Source organism: Pempheris klunzingeri, chromosome 2 (assembly GCF_042242105.1).
Source record: "Pempheris klunzingeri isolate RE-2024b chromosome 2, fPemKlu1.hap1, whole genome shotgun sequence".
Lineage (NCBI taxonomy): Eukaryota > Metazoa > Chordata > Actinopteri > Acropomatiformes > Pempheridae > Pempheris > Pempheris klunzingeri.
In genome coordinates, this window is record NC_092013.1 from 7,633,618 (window position 1) to 7,658,124 (window position 24,507).

General features: G+C 43.3%; 1 protein-coding gene across 1 annotated transcript in view; it reads left to right on the forward strand.

Moving 5' to 3' along the window:
- LOC139214869 (calmodulin-binding transcription activator 1-like) overlaps positions 1-18,641 on the forward strand; it is a 47,052-nt gene extending 28,411 nt beyond the window's left edge. Inside the window, exons 6-21 of the mRNA XM_070845812.1 lie at positions 1,442-1,513; positions 3,466-3,619; positions 5,156-7,041; positions 8,157-8,283; positions 8,782-8,916; positions 12,648-12,796; positions 13,355-13,539; positions 13,619-13,697; positions 13,784-14,051; positions 15,068-15,600; positions 16,469-16,617; positions 16,711-16,957; positions 17,107-17,175; positions 17,546-17,691; positions 17,774-17,845; positions 18,566-18,641. Of these exons, the coding sequence (XP_070701913.1) occupies positions 1,442-1,513; positions 3,466-3,619; positions 5,156-7,041; positions 8,157-8,283; positions 8,782-8,916; positions 12,648-12,796; positions 13,355-13,539; positions 13,619-13,697; positions 13,784-14,051; positions 15,068-15,600; positions 16,469-16,617; positions 16,711-16,957; positions 17,107-17,175; positions 17,546-17,691; positions 17,774-17,845; positions 18,566-18,641 (4,347 nt within the window). The remainder of the gene's footprint in view (positions 1-1,441; positions 1,514-3,465; positions 3,620-5,155; positions 7,042-8,156; positions 8,284-8,781; positions 8,917-12,647; positions 12,797-13,354; positions 13,540-13,618; positions 13,698-13,783; positions 14,052-15,067; positions 15,601-16,468; positions 16,618-16,710; positions 16,958-17,106; positions 17,176-17,545; positions 17,692-17,773; positions 17,846-18,565) is intronic.
- The last annotated feature ends 5,866 nt before the right edge of the window (positions 18,642-24,507 follow it).

Sequence of the window (24,507 nt, forward strand, 5' to 3'; positions counted from 1 at the left end):
GGCAGGAAGCAGGAGAGAAAAACATAACCCTGGATGGAGAGCCTCCTCATATCGAATGGAAATATATGGAAATGCACTCTGCCTTTGGCAAAGCACACTTTAGATAGAGGGCGGGCTACTTCTGAGAAGCGGCAAAATGGCGAGAAAATATAAGTGTGTGCAAGTGTGTATGAGAGAGAAAACAGGACGAGTTTTAAGTGTTGATTATATATAGCCTGATTGCTGAGTATTTGTGTTTTCAGTGTGCAATTTTGCCTTTAAACACGACCAATTTCTTCTGTGCGTGCGTCTGTGTGTGGGTGTGGGTGTGATCCTTGATTTTAATGCATGTGAAGAGTGGCAGCGATGACCTTGATAGGAAGGCTTTTCTGTCATCATTTCATCCTTCCTCTGTCAAACAGCACAAACACACTCTTCATTAAAACGGGGTATCGAACTGCACTACTTTTTCAGTATTGACCAGAATCATTCCATCGCACAGAATATCAAAAACTGGAACCTGGCTTTGAACGCTTGGTCAGACACTTTTGCTTGTTTACTATTTCCTCGGATATGTACTTTTTGCTCATTTTAGAGTTAAGTTATTGTGCAGTTGCCTTGCGTTGCACGGTGCATGCATTTGACAAGTTTGGCTTACTTTTCTAAATGAAAAAAAGGTTTTGTAGCAAAACATTTCAGTATTCTTCAGCTCAAGGTGTCAAAAAAACATAGTAGTTTTGGTGTTGGTTCAGAAACTCAGGTACAATATTTCATCATGAAACATTTCACACCTCACAACACACGGAATATGATAGACATTCTGAAGCCGTTGCAATCATGCATTTGCTCTATTTCCACACTCACACACAGCCATACATACAGTGTACACTAATCTGTATGTATTCAAGCATCCTCTGCAGGATGGAGCCCATACTGAACTTCCTCTTCATCTTGTCCACCTTGACACTCTACTTTCATTGTGTACTTTCCTCGCTCCCTCCTCCTCCTCTGTGTCCTCTTCACTGTTACTGATCTCTCTTGCAGTGGCTGTAAGCTGACAACGGTGTGACTTTTTGTGAATTCTAAGTGGGTTATGTGTCTTCTTGCTGAGGCAGTAAATTTCACAATCTCTTGTGCTGTAATTGTCAACATCAGATTTATGGTATTTTAGAGAAGACATTAGGAAAAAACACATACAGCATGTTTGCAATTTAGTTTTAGCACCGCAATCAATACAACCTAAGTGGGTATAACCTAAGTTCTCCTCTCCTGTTCTCTCATTTACTGTCCTCTCCTTTTCTCCTTTTTCACTTTTTGTCTTGTTTCCTCCCTTTTCCTTTTCTGGTTTACCCCTGCAATCCCCTCTCCTCTCCTCTCCTCTCCTCTCCTCTCCTCTCCTCTCCTCTCCTCTCCTCTCCTCTCCTCTCCTCTCCTCTCCTCTCCTCTCCTCTCCTCTCTCTAGTGTCTGTATGGCTGCTACGTCCACTCCTCCATCATCCCCACCTTCCATCGTAGATGCTATTGGCTGCTGCAGGTAAGCCCACCCCCCTTCCCCACCTGACCTTTTTTCTCACACATTTATACAAAACAAAATTTCGACAGCATTTATAGTGTGTGGATCATTTGTTATTAGTTATCATTTATAGAAGCATAGCTTTGTCGTTTCAGGGGTTTTCCCCCCACACATTATGGCCACCTTGTAACATTTACTCCAGCTATGTTGAGGTTTTATTCACTGTTTTACACAAAACTGGACAACCTCGAATTATATAGTATATTGTCAGTTTCATCTGTTAAACTGTCCATTACATTTTCAAAACCGAGCACTAAGCTAAACAATAAACCGGCAATAAACATCATCCCCCTCCAAATTAATGAGGCAGACTACAGTGAAAACACTATCACAAAAGCTGGGGTCATAATAAAACTGGATGTTGTGGTTTGAGTGGAGTGCCCCACACACACACATACAAACACACACACGCCACTATAACATACAGAGGATTTGCCAGACTTTGCCATCTCTTGCACAACGCGAACACACAGCGCAGTGCAGAGTAGTAAAAATATTTTTTTGCAAGAAGTTGACTGTAACTTCCACTGTGGTAGAAAACCCTGACTTTCAATACTTAAAGTGAGCATCTCAGGCTCTACGCTCTATGTGGTCCTCTCCATGAAAACACCCTGGAGCAACAAACAACACACATACAATATGCTCACACCAGCACACACACGCACAGGTGTCCCCGGTGTATAAAAGCACGCTGCTTTTCATAGAGATGTTGGACTCACTCTGTTGCTCATGTGCTCATGTGAAAGACTACCACACATACACACACACACACACACACACACACACAGAGGTCTCTCCCTCTACTGGTTGTGCCAGAGATGGTCACGAGGCTATCATCATCTTCAGTCGACAGGCTGATGAATCTTAGACATGCAGGCATACATTTACACTGCCTCTCTCTTTATCTCTCTCAGTTCATTTCAAAGAAAGTATTGAATACCCAGCAACGTTCATTTAAAATATGGAAATGCATACATATTTATGTATTCCTTACCAGAATATCCTGCATAATTTGTCACATGAAATTTACAAGGACATTCCAGCCACCGGCCGTAAATTAAATTTGCCCTTACCCAATATATTTTCTTTTTCAGCGTGTCCGACTAGTTAGATCCCAGCAGTCTGAAATTATGAAGGGAAATTCTACTTGCTTTATCAGTAAAGTAACATTTTCTGCTCTTTGCACAGATATCAAAACACATCAGTGGATGTGATCATAAATCAGTCTGTGAGTGCTGTTGCATTGCACAGTGTGGTGCTGTAGCAGCCCACTGTGCCATCCTCTTTTGGAGAGAAAAGTGTTCCACCTCAGCAGGTCCTCCCCCTCACCTGAGTCTGTCTACTGAATCTTTTATCAAGAGGAGCTTCTCTCTCGCTTGCTCCTAACACACGCGCTCACACACACACACACACACACGGGAGCACACCTGTTGAATCATTCATGGGGCAGAAATTCCATAGGTCCACTGGTGTCCTATAGTATAGTAAGACACACTCTCCCTCTGTTTTTCTCGGTCTCTCTCCCTCTCTCTCTTTCTCTCTCTCTCTCTATATATTTATATATATCACGCACGCACATACACACAAACACACATGTGGACACTTCCACAGCCTCTGCGGGGTCAGGGAGGGAGTGATGAGTGGGCTTGAGCTGTTAAATCTTTTATGGGCAGGTGAAAGAATCTTATCTGACACGCTATGTCCGACCTCCTCCCTGACCTCCACGTTCTCTCCCGCTTTCCCTCTCCATTTCCTCTCCTTCCACTCCCTCTGTAAATAGACTCTATCATTTTATTCACTCCCTCCAGTATGCTGGTAAGAACATGACAATGAATTAATGACTAAAGTCTGTGTTAAACTAATGCCATGTGCGTGCATATCTGTGTGTTTGCGTGTGCGTCCCTGTGCTGCAGAACCCAGACATTGTGCTGGTGCACTACCTGAATGTACCGGCAGTGGACGACAGTGGGAAGCCATGTGGTCCCGTCCTCTGCTCCATCAACACAGACAGGAAGGAGTGGGCCAAGTGGAGCAAGGAGGAGCTCATTGGACAACTCAAACCCATGTGTGAGTTAGCTTTACCGTCATTTCAGCACTCAGGACTCACCTCCCTCCTACTCTCAAGCTCTCATGTTTCAGCCCTCACACTTTTCCTAATCCTGGGGCTGTGAGTCACCTTGGGTCAATAACAATACCACTTGTCATGGTGCAGTAATGATGAAAAAGATGATGATGTACCGTGGCCAAGTTGCAAAATTAATCTGTAGGAAACCAATGTAATAAATCTAAAACACAGATAATTTGGTTCACTGGCTTGCTTGCAGGTTTTGTAAACAACTTGGCAGCAGAATGGGGCACAGTCTGGAGCTGTGCCATTATTTATCAGATGAGGCAACAGGTGATTTCAGCATTTCAGGGGAGATTATGTGAAAAAATCCCTCTCGCATCAAGGACAAATATCTAATCTTAGCTGTGTTAATGATTTAGAATAAACATCTTGTTGATACGTCGCTGAGGGTAAAAGATAAATCACTATGCCAAAAAGCGACACCTGGACTTGCCACGATGTGTGTTCAGGCGTTAACGGTGGCCTTATGTTTTATTTTTGATTTTGATGAAAGAAGATATAGGACGTCATATCCTTCCTGTCAGCATGACAACAACACAGTACAAAGTAGAGATATATTTAAAGACAATAATGTTCCTTAAAAAGCCGCCTATTGAAAAGACATTCAGTACATACATACCATTCAGATGAGCTCTCTACAGATTTAGATTTTGTTTTTGATCCAGCAGTCAGCGCCATGCTGCCACCTAGAGGCAGATACACATTTCACTCAGGAAAGGGAGGGATAGAGGGAAAGAAGACAGAGGCGCCCAAAATATCCAGCATGTATTATTCATAGCTGAGCATCAGGGAGTAGATAACTCCAGTACACACAATAATACACATACACACACACTTACCTAATCTCACCCATCTTTTGATCTGGTTTGAAAGGGCAAATAAGGACAGCTGCCCAAAATTAAGTGGCTTGTTGACTAATGTAGTGCCTCACCTCTCACTCTCCCCACTGAATCATATTCCCTCTCGCTCTTCTACCTGCCCTAATTTGCTCACACAAAATAGCTTTGTGTTTTTTCCTTCCCTAGAACTTCTCTTTTGATCACTGATATGATCCCTCAGTGGTGACAGGGGTTTAAATGAGCTTTAGGCCTCCGGAACTTAAACTGTTTGGTATTTGTTGTTTCACTCTGAAAAAAGAATTGTCTTAATCCAAAGAAATGCAAATGAAGCCCTCTAATTTAGAAACTGGAAACACCTTCAGATGTTAGTGTTTGCAAAAGAAGCATATTGCACATTGCACATATATGTATTTTAAGTTTTTGAACACTCAAACATCTCAAGCAGTGGTATCACTTTTTTATGATCTCGGTTTTCTGTACACATTCTAAACACTGGAGGGCGCTGTTACACACTGTCAAATGTGTGTGAGGTATTGCTACATAAAGACTGACCTGAACACCCGCATGGGTAGAAAATAAAGACAGTGTGTTTTGTCTGAAATTATGTTTCCCTCATTTAAATGTCTCCTCTGTCAGGTGCTGGAAGCAGCCTGCATCAGAAATGTTCCAGTGTCAAGCAGCGCATCATCTCATCCAAGCAGGAGTCAGGGGCAGCAGCAGGAGGTGGAGCTACAGTGGGTACCGGCGTAGCAGCCGGCCAGAGAGCCGAGGAGGCAGATGGCACAGAGGTCCAGAACAGCGATGTGTCAGAGGGCCAGACAGAGCCCAGTCCTGGAGGGGGCAGGAGCAGAGCGGGCGGAGGAGAGAGAAGGAATGGCAGGATAACCAAACCCTCCCTACTCCCACAGAGCAGCATGGAAGTGTCCTCATCTACCTCCACCAACCAGGTGGAGGTCCCTGACACCACCCAGAGCTCCCCATTGTCAATCACCAGCGACATGGCTGACAGCCCCGCTCTCGCCATCGGGGCTGGTTTGTCACAGAGCACAGCTGTGTTCATGTCTGAGGTCACCACACTGACTGGGGACTCGGTTTACTCGGCCGGTCACACCCACCTGCTGGCATCCGCCCATGAAAGCACCACCGCTGGTATCCTGTTGGCTGTTGCCCCTGAAAACCAGAGGTTTGCATCATTTCCTGGTGGTGTGGGCTTAGGGGACGGAGGAGAGTTAGTTCTATCCAGCTCTCTAGACTCTGGTGGAGGAGTCAGCCTTCCTGAGACTACCATGACCTTTGACCCTGATTGCTTCCTCAACAATCCCAAGCAGGGCCAGACATATGGAGGAGGTGGAGGGAAGACGGAGGGGTGTAATGGTGATGATGGAGGACTCCACTGTTCCTCTAATGGCTTTGTCTACAACCCAGCCCTTGTCAACAACATCAAGACGGAAACTACACCTCTGGAGCAGCCGCTGGCCTCTCAGGGTAGCTACGTGGGAGAAGGCACAGGCCTCAGCCCCAGCACCACCCTGGAGCAGATGGACTTCAGTGCTGTGATGTCATCAGCCTGCGTCCCGAGTCTGACCCAACCTGCACACCACCCCTCCCCCAGCCTCTTTCTGCAGGCCTCCCCCCAGACAAGCCAGCCTTCCCAGCTGCAGACCAACGGTACTGAGACAGCCCAGGAGTCGGGCAAGGCCCAGGCTTACATCGGTCTGCCCACGGTGCCAACAGACTCTCCAGTCACCAATGGAGACCCGCACACACATCTCCACCAAACCAGCCCAGACCAGCAGGGCCTGTGTGGAAGGAACGGACAAGGAGCAGCAGTGGGATCTTTTCCTCTCACGCAACAGGATACGACTGTCGACCAGTCAGGCAGCAGGAGACACAGAGAGGTTGGAGGTTTAGAGAAGGCCTCTGAGAATGGAGGGGACTTACTTCTGAAGCCGGGGGATCCTCACGAGACCTTCACGAGTGTTGACACCGAGCACTACCTGCAACCCACAGATGACAATGGAGGAGGAGAGGAAGGTGGAGGAGGTGGTGGAGGAGGAGGAGGAGGTGGGGGAGGAGGAGGGGAAAATGAGATTCTCTGTAACGGTGTAAGCTTGTCAGGGGCCACCAGTTCAGTGGTGGCCAGTCCTCAGTCCATAGCTACTGGTGCAAGCATCGAGGGGGCTCTCTACAGCTCTCCTCTTCCTCAGCAAGGTGGGGGGGTCTCAGCTACAACAGCTGGAGCAGGAGCGGCCATCAGTCTGGAAGGCTTTGAGGCTTCATTTGGAAGCCAGTTCTCTGATCTCATCAATGATTTCATTTCGGTTGAGGGGTCCGGAGGTGGGGTGGGGGCAGCTGTCACTGGGGTTCTGATGCCCCAGGAGGGGGCCGCAGGAGAGGAGCAGGGCACAGGAGCAGGCCACCTGCAGGGCTCGGAGGTGGAGCAGGGAGCTCTGGGACTGCTCCAGGAGACTGGGAGGCTGTTTGGCGTGACAGACTACTCCCCAGAGTGGTCTTATCCAGAGGTTAGTAAACCTAACATGATTATCATTCATTATTTATTCAACATTGTTCCCTAGAAGAAAATCAGCCCTTCCACCACATGATTGACGGTGGCTCGCACTGATGTTAAACTTTGAAATCACACTCAACACAGGCAGCCAGACTGGCTGTGTGGTCGTTAAGGATAAAGAATATCTCAGACTTAGCTGATTGGATTTTGATGAAATTTCAATATTACACTGATTCCCCTGGGTGGCTTCATTAATTTAACCATGTACCACTTATAATATCTCAGACATCAGTTCTGTCATTGAATTATGATGAAACTTGTGGAAACACAGCATCCATCAACCTTCTTTTTCTAAAAACAAAGACTTGCCAAAAGTGGTTAATACTATTAGTGGGGAAAAAAGCGTCATGAAGAACATTATTGATCAACCATATCTCCAACATGTGCACATATTAAGCTGCAACTCTCCTTTTTTTGACAAAAAAAACATAGTTTTCCTCCAAAATCTCAAAGGGTGATGGCATATTTTAAGTTATTTGCAATTAACTTAAAAGAAGCACCGCACGTACCAAAATAAAACCCAACCAAATGCTGGTTCATGGCTCTAAAAAACATTTTCCGTTTTTATATACTCTCACTAACTCCAGCTTTTTTTGTTGGACAATATGTTGTTTATTTTTAGCTACAGTAGAGAAAACACATGGCAGTGCCGTGCAGATGGTGCAAACAAGTTTCTTCCACTTGGATGTAGGGCCCTGCACAGCCTCTAGAGGCTGCTACCACGCCTTTCAGTCTCACGGATTTGTTGTTGAAAATACAATATCCACTTTGTACATGAGGCACGTTATAACAGCTGTCATATAATAGAAAACAAAGATAAAGGCTGCTGTGTCTGTGAGGTACGTGTTTGTGACAGATAGGATCAGGATATTTGACAGAAACACTCAAAAGAGATTCTGTGTCCGCATGCTAGCACACTGACAGATGACAACAGGATATTGTAGTTTGCATGCAGTGATGTGTCTCATTCTCACACAGACTCTCGTTTCTCTTCAGTAACTATGTTTTAACGTGTACCCAGAAGCTCCTCTGTGTGATATCAGACTGAGATCTCTGTGTGTGTCACAGGGCGGAGTGAAGGTGCTGATCACAGGTCCGTGGTTGGAGTCAAGCAGTGAGTACAGCTGCCTCTTTGACCACATCAGTGTCCCTGCTGCCCTCATCCAGCCCGGGGTGCTGCGCTGCTACTGCCCAGGTAACACACCCATGTATGCACACACTCTCACACAGCACACACTCCTTATCTCTGTCTCTGTATACGGAAAAACACTTTGTTTTTAAATTGAAACCGTATCCCAACCGTCACCTTAGCAATCCCTATTATAAGCAGTTTCAGGCGAAAAAAAAACTACTTCCTCAGCATACAAAGAGTCTGACAATGTCAGCTGCACGCCTTCATTGGGAGATGCAGCCCCTTTTATAAAAGAAGATAAGAGCAGTATAAAGAGGTAGGCATACAATGAATATCGCTCTTTTAGAAATGTGTTTTGGAATGTTATAGTAAGTGATACATGAGTCACATCCTGCCGCATATAGTGTGATCAGAAGAAAACTGCAAGGTAAATAGTCTCCTGCAGGCATTAGCACTCACAAAAGCCACACTCGACATTCACAGCATATAATGGTTAACATACTTGTCCTGAAATTATGCACAGTCAGCCTCACTAATTCCTTATCTGATGTCTGTTTCCAGCCCATGACACAGGACTGGTGATGCTGCAGGTAGCTATGGGTGGTGAGGTCATCTCTTCCTCGGTGGTGTTTGAATACAAGGCACGTGACCTTCCGGCCCTGCCATCTTCTCAGCATGACTGGCTGTCCCTTGACGGTGAGAGCAGTTGTTTGTGTTTTTTTGAGCACAGTTACACGCTAATTGTCTGGTGTTATTTACTCAATAAAGAGCATAAAACATAATGAGACTCGTACAAAACTGCCTCACAGTGTGTCTGGGGTGTTGCATGTATAACTAGCCAATAGAGCATAGTGAGAGAGCAAGTGTGTGCAATTTATGATGCTTTGTTTAAATTCATGCACTTGACTGTTATTTATCACACAAATTACATCTCCTGTTCTTTCCTTTGTTACTTTTACTTTTTGTCCTGCCTTTAACGCCTCTTTCATTTTAGATCAATCAAACTTTGGGAAAACCTGTTGGTGTGTGTGTGTGTGTGTGTGTGTGTGTGTTGAGCTGGGCTGTCATGTTCTGAGATATTTTGTCCACAGCCGCAGATGTACTGACCAGTGTGGTGTCATTGCTGCTTGATATTTGGCTGAATTGTGTTGTTCTGAGCCTGGATGACGATGTTTCTTTTTTTTTACATTGAGGCAGTAATTCAAGAAGGAATCAAAGCTCCTGAACTGTTTTTACACCTGTTCTGTGAAAGGTGTGAATGTAAACCTGCACCTTTCAACCTCCACGGTCCCCATATTTATGAGGGCTTTGTCTCAGTTTTTAATCATTAATCATGGTGTTCTCATGTTGGAGAAAAATCTAATCCAGCAAATCATTTAGTCAAAGCTGTGGTTCTTCTGAGTGAGATTTCAGTGATACTGAAATTAAAACACTAGAAGATGTTAGAGGACAATTAAATGTTCTGTGAGTCGGCTGTAGGGGATTGGTTGCAAATATCTGCACAGCACCGTGGGGTAAGCTTCTGTGTGCAAATATATCTCCTGATGCGGCTGCAGCTGGGAGACACGCGGGTCTCCTGAGCGAGGCATGTCCTGGGTTACTCCGTGTTCGCCCCCGTCTCCGCGTTGCGCAATGCGGCAATGCGGCTCTACAGGCGCAGCAGGCTGGCTGTTCGCTGGAGTGAAGGGCAAGGACGTGGTGGCACGATCGCGGTCCGCTTGACAGTCACAATGTTGGGCACCACCGGCAGTGCGCCGTGCAGCCTCACACACCGCTAAATATAGCCTCTGCCTTTGACTTTCAACAATGATACCGAGACCTGGATATGCGCTCTGGTTCTTTTCGCTCAAGTCCTTTGTTTGGCCTCAAATGCAGGCTACATCAAACCCTCAGTGCCTGGTTAAAAATAAATAAATAAACAGACGTGGATAATTATTTTTAAGCAAATATGCGACATTGTCACATGTCATTGCTCCAAATCAGTGTGCAGTCTATTGTTGTACCGATGACGAGTGAGCCTCCTGCAGCTCCTGCAGAGTCTGGCGGGCCGATTTGAAGCGAGTCTGCTCCCTCAGACACAACGTGGAGACTGCTCTCTCTCTCTCTCTCTCTCTCTCTCCCTCTCTCTCTCTCTCTCCCTCTCTCTCTTAGTTGTGTTTTGCTCGGTCGGAGTAGCAATGTGTGAGCCGCACACTTCAAACTAACGGGGTTGAGCAGAAGCGGGAACAAAGAGATCAGCAGATAGAGAGACGCGCTGTGTGGGTTCGTAGCTTATTTTGATTTCAAACTGATAATTTTTTTAAATTGCCGTTTTAGGTCTGTGTTGTTTGTTGCTGGGTTAAGTTGGGTTGTTGTTGTTTTTTTTCTGTCATGCTGCTGTAGATGGACATAAATGTGGTTGTTGTCTAACATGTCGACTTCATAGCTGCCGAGCATTGGAAGAACTTTTGCATTTCACGTCTCACATGTGTTGCCCAGCCTGTGTTGATTTCAGACAAAGGGATGGAAGAAATGTCACAAGTCCTCACGGTGTTTGCACGCTAGATGTCTGAAGTAAAAAAAAAAAGAGAGAGACTGAGAGAGACTGCTTGATTTCTGTCGCCGACCTGATGTTTCCAAGCTTGTGTAGCCTCATTCAGCGGTGGAGCTGGCCAGCTTCAGCACCAGCAGCAGTGGACAGCGCCTCTGAACTCTTAACAACACATGAATGAAGGGAGGCTGATGAGGAGGCCCACATCATAACAGGCCTGCAGACTCAGATATGTGGGCATGCTGTAGATGTTTACATTTTTAGATGCTCATGTTTGCTACTTTCTTCTGTGCCAAACTCTTTCGGATGAATGAAAAAATGGAGATGTCCAAGTCTTCTGTTATCAGAGTTTGGTGATCTCACTTGTTAACTGTGCTGTGGCTGGACAGTGGTGAGACCACATGCAGAGATTTGTTTACTGGAGAATAATCCATGGAAACAAAGCACTGTTGTGGAGGAAAAATCCTTCAGCAGAACAGAAACAGTTCAGTCCGTAGATCCACAGGTAGCCAGTACAGCTACCATCAAACCATCAAAGAAACTTTGAAAAGCTGATTTGCATAAATCATCTGTAATCCAGTGAGGCACGGCCTTTAGAGAAGCAGGAGTACTTGTGCAGTGTTTTACTGGTTAATTATAATCCATTTACTTAATTCATACACTCAAAAACAATTCATAAAACAGTGTATTCAATTTGCATTTAAATGATGTGATTAAAAACTATTAGTAAAGATATAATTGCATGCTGTTGACATGATGAATAAAGTCATTAACTGTTTTAATGAATTCCAGGAATTACTTTTAAAGGAGGAGTTTCCAGTGTTCCAGTGGCCTTTCTTGTATTCCTCTTTATCCGTCATAACATGATCCTTGCAGCATCAAGTACTTAAGTAGCAGATACGGCAGGTAGATAAATGAATTGTGAAATGGAAAATGACGTGAAATTAGAAAATAATTTGAAAGCCTGTTTGAAAGTCATTTTGACTTTAGTAATTCACATGTCTATTAAGGAGGGTAGTTGAATGACCATGTCATCCCTATTTAATTGCCTAATTTCAATGCAAATTTGTCAACTTAAAAATTACATTCTAATTAATATCCGTATTAATATCAAAATAACAACAAATATCCTCATAGCAGATGCCAATCCCTTTACTCTTCTCAATCAATTTGATTGTCATGTGACCTGAAATCTATTTAACTTTTCCTTTTTGAGGGTGTGCGTGTCGCTTTATGCAAACTGTATTTGTATGAATGTGTTTTCTGTTGTGTTGGGTGATTACAGCTGCCTCATATGTGTTCTTATGTTTGGCAGCTAAAACAGTGAAGTGTTTCGCTTTGTCAAAGGGCTGTATTCCCAGAAAGCGATGCTCCTCCTCCAATTGGCAGAGTGGGAAGGGAGGAGCCAGAGCCTGTGTGTCGCTCTCATGGCTCCGCCCTTTCGGCTCAGTTTGTGTGCTGCAGACAGCAGAAAGAAAAATAGGAGTGAAATGAGAGGAGAGGAAAATAGAGAGACTGAGTGAGAGAGCAGCAGGTGGGATGACATAATGTGCACTGCAGCAAAACTGCAGCAGCAGTGAAACAAAGGGTCACACTTGCACACAGCAGTGCCACAGACACAAAACCTACATTTAGTGTTAGATGTATACTGTCTCTCACACATACACACTTACAAACACACAAACAGCTCCCTTGGTTCCCAATTTCCCATTGTTGGAAGGGGATTTATTGGATTTCAGTCCTAATTTATTTTCCAGTATTGAGCCCCTCAAAGAGGAGCTTCCCTCTCTAAGCCTCTCTAAGTAGGATTTACTACAACATAATATTGATTTGCTTAAATGCAACAAACAACGAGCCAACGCTTACAGCTCTCTGTGTCCCACCTTCATTTCTGTAGATACCCAGTTCAGGATGTCCATCTTGGAGCGTCTGGAGCAGATGGAACAGAGAATGGCTGAGATAACCAATCAGAACCCCAGCTCAGAAACCATGGCAACCAAGGGCGGTGGAGTGGAAGGGGGAGGAGCCTCTGATCAGCAGTCTCAAGTAAGGCGGAGAGAAGAGGAAGAAAGTGGTTTAGTTTGGGTGAAATTGTCCTTTTCAGCGATGTAACCTGAATCAGTATAAAGTGAGCAGCACATGTAAACAACATGAAATAAAACTGGCGTTTTAGCTATAAAATGTCATTAGTCATTAGTTTATTCAATGATCATAAGTACGTTTATTTAGTATGGCACTTTTTAAAACCTGTACAATATCATGCAATCAAGAACAAATTACCGCCAACATCAGATTCAGAGAGGTGCTGAATCCACTTTGTGGTATTTTCTGATGTCGTCTTGATGAGAACTGATCAAATATATAGTAAAATCTGACATTTGTTGCAGGGTTTTTTCATTTTTTTGCAAAGATTGCCCAAGCATGTTACAGTATCCTGACTCCTTCAGAGCTAGAGTTTAGTGCATACACACTAAAATGAAGATTACTCTTTCTTAGTAAAAACAAACCTTTGTGACACCTTGAAAAACTATTGGAAAAACCAGCAGCAATGCTGTAGATAAAATTCAAAGAGTCACTGTGGCCATTTTGTCTCCAATTTCCCAGATTTCTCCCGATCAGGGTTCATTTGAGGGTCGTGTGGTGGTGGTGTGTGAGAAGATGATGTCTCAGCCATGCTGGGCTTCATCTAATCAGCTCGTCCACAGTAAGAACTCCAGAGGAATGACCTTACTGCATCTGGCTGCAGCTCAGGGCTATGCAGGGCTCATTCAGACACTCATTCGTTGGCGGTGAGTAACACACAAACATGACACACCATTGTGAAGGCATGGACTGTGTCAGTTAATATGACTTTTGTTGTCTCTGCAGCACAAAGCATGCTGACAGTATTGACCTCGAGCTTGAAGTAGATCCTCTCAACGTAGACCACTTCTCCTGCACTCCACTGGTGAGTGATGAGTATTTTTGATTGGTGTTTTGAGTCATTGTGTCTTTCTTTTCTTGATGCCTGTGTGTGATCTGTGGCTTCCTCAGATGTGGGCATGTGCTCTGGGTCATACTGAGGCAGCATTGGTCCTTTACCAGTGGGACCCGAGAGCTCTGGTTATTCCTGATTCGCTGGGACGTTTGCCGCTCAACATTGCCCAATCTCGGGGGCACACTCGACTGGCTGAGCTCTTAGAGCAGCTGCAACAGACTCCTCAAGCTCAGGGCCAGCCTGCTGACACTTGGATGGACAGGTGGAGAGGAGAGTCACAGACAAGCGGAATAAGCAACAGCCCTACCCCAAACCCTAACTCAGGTGGGAAAGGCCGCTATTCTGTGGTTTATCACCACCAGGGAAGGATTTGAAGAGTCAGTTCTACCAAAAAAAGAGCTTCCCACGCAGCCCTCGTGGCATGTAACCAGCCTGTTGTTTTGATTTTTATTTCCCAAGGTTTTAAAATATCCACCACTGAGACTTGGTATATTGACGGTTAGCTTATTTTAGCATAAAGACTGGAAACAGCTAGCCTGAATCTGTCCAAAGATTATAAAAGCGGCATATTGGCACCTTTAAATGTCACTAATATCTACTATATCTATATCGTACTATCTATAGTACTATATCTACTACTAATGTCATTATATCGTGTTTGTTTAAACCAAACTGTAAAAACAACAATTTTCTATTTTATGTTGGTTATGTTCTGGACATTTTCTTGGCTGGGAGCAGTGGGAGGGAGGAGTTGCAGCCTGCCGGACAAGAAATTGTCTGGCACAGAACCCCTATAAAACAACAAATTGACTCATTTTTACACTTCAGGTTTTTGTACGGATCAAATAAACAAGATCTAAAGTGTTAAAAATTGAGCCTTAGAGGTGCTGGTAGAAAGTGTGTCAATGAGGCTGCCATCCGTGGTGCCAGGCAGGTGTTACTTATTTTAGGTGTTACTATTATATTTTGTTACTTTTGGACAGAGCCAGTTGTTGTCCCTGTTTCTTGTCTCTATGCTAAACTGAGATTACTGACTTCTGGCTTAGCTACATATTTACCAGGCAGATGTGGGCAAATATTTTGTAAAATGTTGAACTATTCCTTTAAATTTTAACAGCAATTTGCCTTTCTTAGAACAATCCCCACACCTCTGAGTGGACAGTGTGAGATTGAAACTGAAAATTATCACCATCTGTAGCTATTTCTTGGTATAAACGGGAAATGTTTTTTGTATTTGGGATGAACTGACCCAGATATAACTTAGAATATCCAGCGTGGTAGGAATCAGTGTTATCATTATTAGACTTGCTCATATTTTTCTTACATCTTTGTTTCCCCAGAGCTGCGGAGAGCCAGGGCAGAGAGCCAGCCAGACAACCAGAACCCAAGCTGGAGCCAAACAGGACACAGAGCCCAACAGGGAACCCAGGGAGAACAGGGAGGCCCACCCCCAGCCAAGAGACTCAAACCCAGCCCGGACACACAGCAACAGCTAGCTAACTCAACCCCTGGCACCAACACCCTCACCTCCCTCCTCAACGCATCCCCCAGTCCTAACCCTCAGCGCTCTGTCCTCCCCAACACCCCTCAAACTCAACCCTCCAACCTCAGCTTTCAGAACGCGCCTCCTGTCAGCTCCAGCCCCAACCGGCCTCCGGCCCCCAGCGCTCCATTCTCCCACCTGCAGGCCAGGATAGGGGGGTCTGGAGGGGGCACCAGGTGGAGTCTGAGACAGACTGTGGGGCAGCGTAGCCTAGCCAGGAGGATTCTAGGAAAAGAACGACTGGCCATTCATCTGCGCCAAAGAGTGCTGTCTGACAGGGGAGAGGAGACAGAGCTGCTGACCTATCAGGATAACACAGAGGACTTGCAGGTAGGGGGGGCAGATTGTTATGGTCAGTTCTGATCTTGTTCCTTAACCCACAACTGAACTTTTTGTACTGTATATGATGGACAATGTATACAACTTGCTTGCATTTGTGCCATGTTTGTGATAAAACACATGAAACAATTCATTAAAATAATCTATGAAAACAACTCTGCCCAAACGTTGACCCTCAATGTGAATAAGTAAAAGTGAGAAGAAGGGCCCATGGTGGTGTAGGTGCATCAACACTACCGCTCAGTTACTCCACAAGCAGACACACACTAATACAAATGATCAAGTGCACTTACAAGTAAGGGAAAATAGGGCACACATACTAAATTCTCACTGGCAAGAGCATTAAATGAGTGTTATAACCTTAAACCTTAAATTACAGGAACACATTTGCAATTAGCCACCACTGGACATGTGCAATGAAATCTGATGAAAATGACCCCCAGACTGTCATATCTAGCCTGATAAGGCGCTCATGAACACAAGACAGAAAAGGTGTTACATGATAAAACTTTTTTTTGGTCAAGACACTTGCAAAACAGTTGTATGTTTTGTATGAGCTAATACATTTAATGTGGGCATACAGGGTAAACAATAGATGAGAAACTTTCAAGATAAAATGACAGAGACAATGCGCAGACTTAGGTCCTGAAATTAAGAGAAATGTTATTTTTCCACTTGCTCACATACAAATTTAAAGATGGAGGCAGTCATTCCCTTAAATCATTAAGTACATAGAGTTGAGTGTCATCAGCATAGGCATGAAAATTAAAGCCAAAATTAAAGATCATTTCCATTTTAAGGACAGCAGGTGTGAAATTTTACTAAGTAATGAGTAACACCAACTCTGCATGTCTTGCAGATGGACATTACGATGCTAGCTGATCACATCATGGAGGCTTCAACTGGTAGGCTTAAGCAGGAGGCTATGGAGACAGAAGCAGAGTCTGGGAAGGTGGGGATCAGCAGTGATGTCAGATTACTGTCTGGTTACCTTGGTGAGGTGGAGAGGTGAGTCCAAGTTTTCCTGAATTTGCCCCATTCACTTCACTTAACTCATCAAATAGCATAAAACTTTTCGCTTCTCTCTCTGCTTCCCTTCAGGTTTCTAAACTCCAAGCCCCAGACGCTTAGCCCCAAACCAAACTCTCTCTCAGGGCCTGAGGATCAGCCGAGTCCTCAGGCTAAGCAAGCCCTATCCTCCCCGTTTGACTGGAGCTCCTTCCTCTGTGCAGCTATGAAAGAGGAGAGGTTGAAAACTGACTCCTCCTGTCTAGCAATGACTGAGGCAGAACAGGGAGAGCTGTATGAGACCATCAGACATGCTCTGCACTCCCTCAGAAAACACAAGGTATGCGTATGATGCATTTTGTGACTGTGTGCTTTCAAGACTTGATTCTGACATTTGTTCAAATTGATCATAAATCATTTGACAAAGCTCAAGGTGACCATGAACACTTATATGATGTTTATACAAACTCTGTATGTCCCTTCCCATAGGGTCCCATTCAGGAACAACGTAAAGAGATTGCAGCAGTGATTCAGCGCTGCTATAAGAGATACAAGCAGGTAAGCACAGCTAGCATCAATCCATTACCTGCTATTATATCACACTGCTGCACAGTCCTGAATGAGATATCCAGAAATAATATCATTAAAGGATATGTCCGGTATTTTTAAACCTGGTTTATGCTGGATTGACTGGTCACACGTTAGCACTGTAGATTCACTGGAGAAAAGTTAAAATATTTATACGCTGAGTTGAGTTTCAGTGTATCACTGAAATTATCTGATAAGTTCTCATTTTTGTTTTGTTTCTGTAGCACTGATTAGGAAGAGTTTAGAGAATTCTGGTATCTGTTTATTCAGGATTCGACATCACAGAGGTACATATCTCATGATAGAAAGGTTTACAACACTCTACTGTCCTCTCTCTCAGTATGCACTTTATAAGAGGATGACCCTGGCAGCCATCCTGATCCAGAGTCGTTTCCGGAGTTTCCACGAGCAGAGGAAGTTCCAACAAAGTCGTAGGGCAGCGGTCCTCATCCAGCAATACTACCGCTCCTATAGACACTCCCTCAGGTATTGCACTTTCTCACACACACGCGCCAAAGGGTATGATTATGTAAATGCTTCTTTCTAACTCCTGCATCTTCACCTACAGCAGCCTCTTAACGAAAAAACAGAACCAGGCTGCTCGCAAGATCCTGAGGTTCCTGCTCCGATGCCGCCACAGGTGAGGCATAAAACTCTCCACACCCGACTACACACACATCCTAGGACACACAACCATACACATTACCCACACACACTTACAGCCCACTGCCACACGTGCGCTCACTACATTGGTGCTAATAGTTGGTGTTGTTTTACTGTTCCTGTGAAGCCCCTTGATGGACGATAGACCTCTGAAACGGGTGAGTCTTCTCTCTCTCTTCTTTCTCTCCCTCTCTCCTGGTGGCTGATGCCTGTTTGCATGTCAGCAGAGGGAGGGGGGAGGAGATCCTGGATTATCATCCTTCCCTCACGCTCTCGCCCTCCCTCTCTCCTCTTCCCTCCCTATCTCCCTGTCTCTCTCTCTCTCTCTCTGTCTCTCTGAGGACTGCTGAATGATGCCGGTACTTCTGCATGATTGACAGATAGATAGAGGAGCAATTCTTGCATATGGTCTTCATGGGGGCATGTTCTGACTGCCATCACTAGGGGACTTTTAGTGTCTTGCTTGGCCTGCCGGTCTCTTTTTTTGTGCCTTGATGGGTGGGGGAGAATAACAGGATGGAGAGTGTGTGTGTGTGCCGAGAATTGCAGGCGGTTTGCTGAATTACTTTTCCCGTTGCTCTGAGTATGGCCTTTAGATATAGTAGTGGCACCATCACACACACGCACACACATGCAAACACTCATATGCAAATCCCCTTCTGAGTGTGTCTCTAATGTGTGTTTGGTTTTTCCCCAGGGCCAGAGAGCAGAGAAAGGCCAGGGGTCCTGAGAGCCCACCGCCAGGCCCCACAAACAGCCCCCTCAGCCTGTGAGCAATCTAACCCTCCCCACCCACCATCTTCCCCTTTTTTCCTTTCTTCCATCCTCCCAAAAACACTTTCCCTTTTCCATCCCGAACCCCTTCTCCTGCCCTTTTCTCCCCTCACCTCCCTCTTTCTCTCTCACCTTCTCTCCCCTCTTCTCTCAAGAGGGAAAAAAAAAACTCTTCCCAGACAGACTGAGGACAGGATAGGTGTCCATCATGGCAGCTCAGACAGACAGACTGCTGGGTAGAGCCCAGGGACCTGGCTCTGCCCACAGCACTGATCCTCCTCCACAGTTTCACTGGGAGGCCATCACATTAACCTCATGGCATTCTTTGCACTCTTCATGGGTATGTTTCTTTGCAAGAGCAAGTCGACGAGTCACACGAGAGGACGTGAGGAAGCGCCTGCTGTCCGTGGCAGCAACTGGATGTGCAGAAACATGAACAGCTGGCTCAAGATAAAGGCTACTTTGACATGCAGAAAATATACAAAACCTTTTGTGTTTTGTATCCAAACAGTAATCCATGAAAGAATAAGAAAACATAAACCAAAAAACTCACTTCTATGTTGCATTTGCATGCAAGATTTTTTCGCTTATTCCTCCTCTCCATCATCCTGAAGAGCTATAGTGGCAAATCATCCAAATGATTCAGTATCTCACAATACCACCGACCACTCTGACTCACAGGCTTATAAACCTATTAATCAGTCACCCGATAAAAAGGGGAGGAACTGCACTTGAATGTAAGAGGGGCATTGTTAGATAAGGGTTGGGGTCTGAATAACGATGTCTTAATTTGTTACATGGACTTTGTATGGAGTCGTTCTCAGAGGCAGCACTTTGCTCGCCTGACGTGGTGTGTCCGTGTTTGTTCAATTCAATGCATGTGTTTGAGCCACGAGCTCCTGCATGCTTGCCAAACTGCTTTAGTGTTGTTTCTTTTGTATTTCTATGTGTAGTTGTGTCTCACTTACGTCCTCATCAACTTATCCTTGCCCTGTGTAATGTGAACTGTGTAAGGACAAATGACTTATTTTGGGTGCTTTTTTTACTTTATTTATTTAAGGGTCTAATTATTTATTTAAATGGCTCAAGAGTGGTTTACCTTGAGAGTGGTTTTCCCCCCTTGTGTGGTAAAATATGACATGTTCCAATGGTTAAATGTCTCTGTTAGTTTGTTCTTTGCGTGAACCTCTAAATCCTAACTGTGGTTTTGAGGAGAGAGTCACATACCATTGCCTTGACTTCTTCTTGACTCTGAGAGGTCTCTATGCTTGCTCTGTACAGGACATGGGTCCTATACCTGCCCCTATACAGGGCATTGGTCCCCATATTAGCCCATACGGGCGATCAAATCCATATTTTGGACTATTGCATATTCCTGTATATAAACTGACGAGGTAAGGGGATACGAGGACCCTGAAACTTTTTCATAAGAGGACTGTATTTAAGATTATAAATTATTTTACTCCCTTAATGAGAACTTAAGACAGAGACCTGGGTACACAGGATGGCTGTATTGCTTGTAAATAATGTAGATATTACAAACGGAGTAATGTGCATGAGATTTAAGACAAAGAAACAGCAAAAAGAACATGTTAGTGGCTATGGACTGTGAGAGGATTTTAACTGCTTCACTTTAAGAGTATCCAGTATAAGTGTTACTGAAAAGAACATTTTGTTAAAGCATGCAACTGAAAAATCTAATGTTAGAATTATAAGTGGGAAAACAAAGTTAGCTGAAACAATGATCTTTCAGACAAAACATTTACACTTTGTGCTTTTGTTTCTTGGCTAGCAAAAATTAAACCCTTTTTGCCAGTAGTGCCAATTATTATGAATGCTATTTTTGCCTAACAATATGTTATGTTGGGGAAACCAACACCCAAAAGATATCAGTAAGATCCACAGAGGCAACACACACAGACAATAAACAGTAGAAGAGACCTAGTTCTAGCTCAACCGTAGACCTCCTACAAGTTCTGAGGTTTGTCTAAGGCAGACTTGACGTGTAGACGACGATGATGATCGTGACGATGCAAGTACTAATGGTGATGAAGATGGTCGCTTTAATATGAATGCAATGAATGATGATCCAAAAAGGGAAGAGGGCGCTACATTCTTTACAATGTGGTTGTGCTTCAGCAACATACTAGCTTTTATTAAGACCATTAATCACACCTACAGCGGATCCAGCCTGGCCTCCAGTCAAAGCTTTCCATCTTCAAGCAGAATGTCTTCTCCCCACTTTAACATATCATTTGATTAATTTTCCTTTTCTCCTCATTGTCACTGCCATTACTGTACGACATGTACTTTAGACTTCTGGAAAGCTCTGTTTAGAAAGTGCCTGCTCAATAACAGAAAAGTGCAAGCTAATATCAGGAAATATCTATTGTATGTCCTCCAAAAAGTTGCCAGTTACCTGTTTATTTTCCTAAATTGTGTGTTAACAATGAACTTGACAGTGTTAAACTTGATCTGAGTCTAAGTTAGAAGCTCCAATTTGTCCGTGTTATGAATGAATGCTAATGGCCTGATTGATGCTATGTGTTGCTTTATGAGACAAACCAGTAATTATAATTACAGTATCACTTTATGCCCCACTTGTGTGTCAGTTTTGCAGTATTAGAACAAGAAAACCATGGAAATCAGCCTCTGTGTATGAAAGGCACTGTCACAAGTCTATTCAGCGGCCCAGCGGGGCTGCTGGGAGGAGGATGTGTTTTCTTGCATGGACTCACTTTGTCTGTCTTTCCTAAAAAAAAAAAAAAATGCTCTTGCGGTATTTGAACAAAAGCATAACCCAACGGTTTTCCAGAGGACAAAATAGCTGTCATACACACTTTCTTTCTTTGTCTTTCTCCTCCACTCACTCTCTCTCTCACACAGATGTGCATGCACACATGTAAACACACACATATGCCGTCGTACACAAATGTACACATTCAGACACAAACAAATGCCACACTCTTTCTCTCTGTGCTTATGTCTTTGGGAACAATTAAATCTCTCCCTTAGATTTTACTCAGGGTTGAAGAACAGGGAGATGGTATGTGGAGTGTAATGATCGTCGACACAGAGTTGTACCACTACAGGTGACTGTGTGTACATCTGTGTATGCATATGTATGAGTACATATTTGTGTATGTTAGGGATACTCCAATTGTTCATTCATTAATCAGAATCTACAAATTTTCATGTCCTCGATTGACGCACTCCTTCTGATATTCTAGTCTCATCTTGTGAAGCAGCAAACGAGGCGTTTGCTTCATCCAAGCTTTGTTCGCATCACTTTTTCTACAACAAAAAAAAAATCTCCAAATCCCGTATTTTATAGGATTTTGTTTCAATATAAACTAAATTCAAAGCAAAAGTGATATTTCTATTTATACACTTGCTCTTGTCTTAAACGCACAAGATTCTTAATACAAACAATTCTTAATAATGTAAAAATAGGTAAAGGCCACATATCACTTCAATTTTCTTAATTAAAAAAAAAAAAGTTGTAAGGTTTACAATTGGAAGATCTCTATTATGTGTGTTTCTCATGTTTTCTGAATTTTCATCATACTGAGAGACAGCCATGGTCAGGACAGCGCTGTCAGGAGCTTTCATGCTACGGTATCACATGAACCTCCTCTTAAACTGCCCCTCCTCTCATATCAGCACAACTTAAGTCGCAAAGGACACTGCTTTGGACTCCTTTATATATTATCTATCATATATATATATATATATATATATATATATATATATATATATATATATATATATATATATATATATATATATATATATATATGCGCACACAGACAAATAAACACACACTCCAACATCCAAATGCTTGCGCTTATCGACACACACAGAATAAACACACACACCCACACGAAACTAGACACACAGATTGCAGTAAATCCATCAATATGTTCATGTTTTGGAGAGGATGGTGACTGTAAAAAAAATAATAAAAAAAAAAGTATGTAGAGTAGAAAAGTGAAAAAAATAAAGAAATATTGCCATAGTAGACAGCTGGTAGACATGCGCAGAGATGGCCTCTGTTCTCATCAGTCCGCCTAGAAATGAATGGTATAACCTTTCAGGCCTTGTTTTGAGAGAGCGTGGCCAAACACCACATTGCATGCTAGAATGGTAGACCCTTATAGATAATCTATGGCTAGACCTCTCCTTGCCTTCCTCTTCTTTCACCCCGTCTTCCCTCTCTTTCTCTCTCTCTCATTTCCTGCTGTATTCCCACCTTGCCTGCTGTTGTGTTCTCCATGCCTATCTCAGTCTTTCATTCCTCTTTTTTTTTTCGTAGCCTAGTTTTTACTTTGTTTGTTTTACAAACGTGCATGCACAAGCATCACTAAATTGTTGATGTTTTTAAAAGAATATTTTGTTGCTGAGGCCATGCAAAGTGTTTTGAATATTGCCCTTATATGTGGAAAATGTCTTCTGAATGCTTTACATAATTTCTGCTGTAAAATGAAATCAGAATAAAAAGAAAATTTGCACTTTAACTTATCCTTTTTGCTTGACCTTTATTTCTCCCGTGCTTCTTGAAGAGAAGGCTGCAATGTGTCTTGTTCAACATACCCCTACATGTGTTTTGGTGAACTGCAGGTTCTTTAGGCTGCGGAGTGAAATCCCTACAATCATATGTCCCAAAAACATGGCAGTTCCCTCCAAGCATGTTTAATAATAGTGTTTTGTGTGCTTTTTCTAACTCCTAATATTTCGGGATTAAAATGCCACCTTTTAGGAGGAAGTGGCATTTTTAATTGAGGATTTGGGCACAGAAATAAGAAGTATTAGAAGTGAATGACAGTAAGGCTAAAGGAGAGAGGCGAACAACAACCATGTGCTCGAGCTAAACCCTGATCACAAGCCTCACTGTCCAAGCCAACATTATGAATATATATTTGTACCATTTGTACACATTTGTTGGAGGTTGAAGGTAGCAGGATATGGCTTTGGTAGTAGATTATGAGCTATTAATATAATAAAAAAGTAAACAATGACAGCCTACATATTATAAAACATCAGATTTAGAAACAAACACTTCAATAATAGTCATCAAAAACAACTATTTTGCCTTTCACCCTCATAATATGCAAAGTTCATTCAAATCTATCTCTTTGAATTCATCAGATATTCCTAATGAAAGTCTGCAAGGATGGTAAAAGTTTACTATTTTCATAATACCATCTATTGTCATAATTATTATGATCTGTCCCTTTTCCAGGCAGCTGTGGCTCTGGGGTACAGTGGGTCATCCATCTATGGGAAGGTCGGTGGTTCGATCACCGGCTCCTAAGTCAGCATGTCGAAGTGTCCTTGAGCAAGACACTGAACCCCAACTTGCTCCTGGAGCGTAGTTTCAGAGTGTGAATGTGTGTGTAAAAGAAAAGTCAACTCCAACTCCAAATGATGTGTGAATGGGTGAGTGAGGATGTAATGTAAAAGTGCTTTGAGTAGTCGAAATGACTAGAAAGGTGCTATACAAATACATATTTGCCACTTTCCCAATACTCTATATTGTATTCCTTGTTTCACAAATATTATACAGCCAACCACATCCATCTCCATGAATATTAGCATAACCTCTATTACAAACTGTTGGCTTCAGTTTAGTTTATTGAATGCAAAAACATATTTTCTTCCTTAGATCTTTAATAAATCATTTAAACTCCTGGGAATTTGCTATTTCTATTTTTTTTTTTTTTCAGTTTTGACTTTGACTTTATCTGTAGGCTACAATAAATTACACAAGCAATGAACAAAATCAGCTCATCCTAATTCTGTACTGTATTAGTTTGCTGTCTCCTGACCACTGGAGTAATCCTATTTTATTAAGTGCAGCTGCAG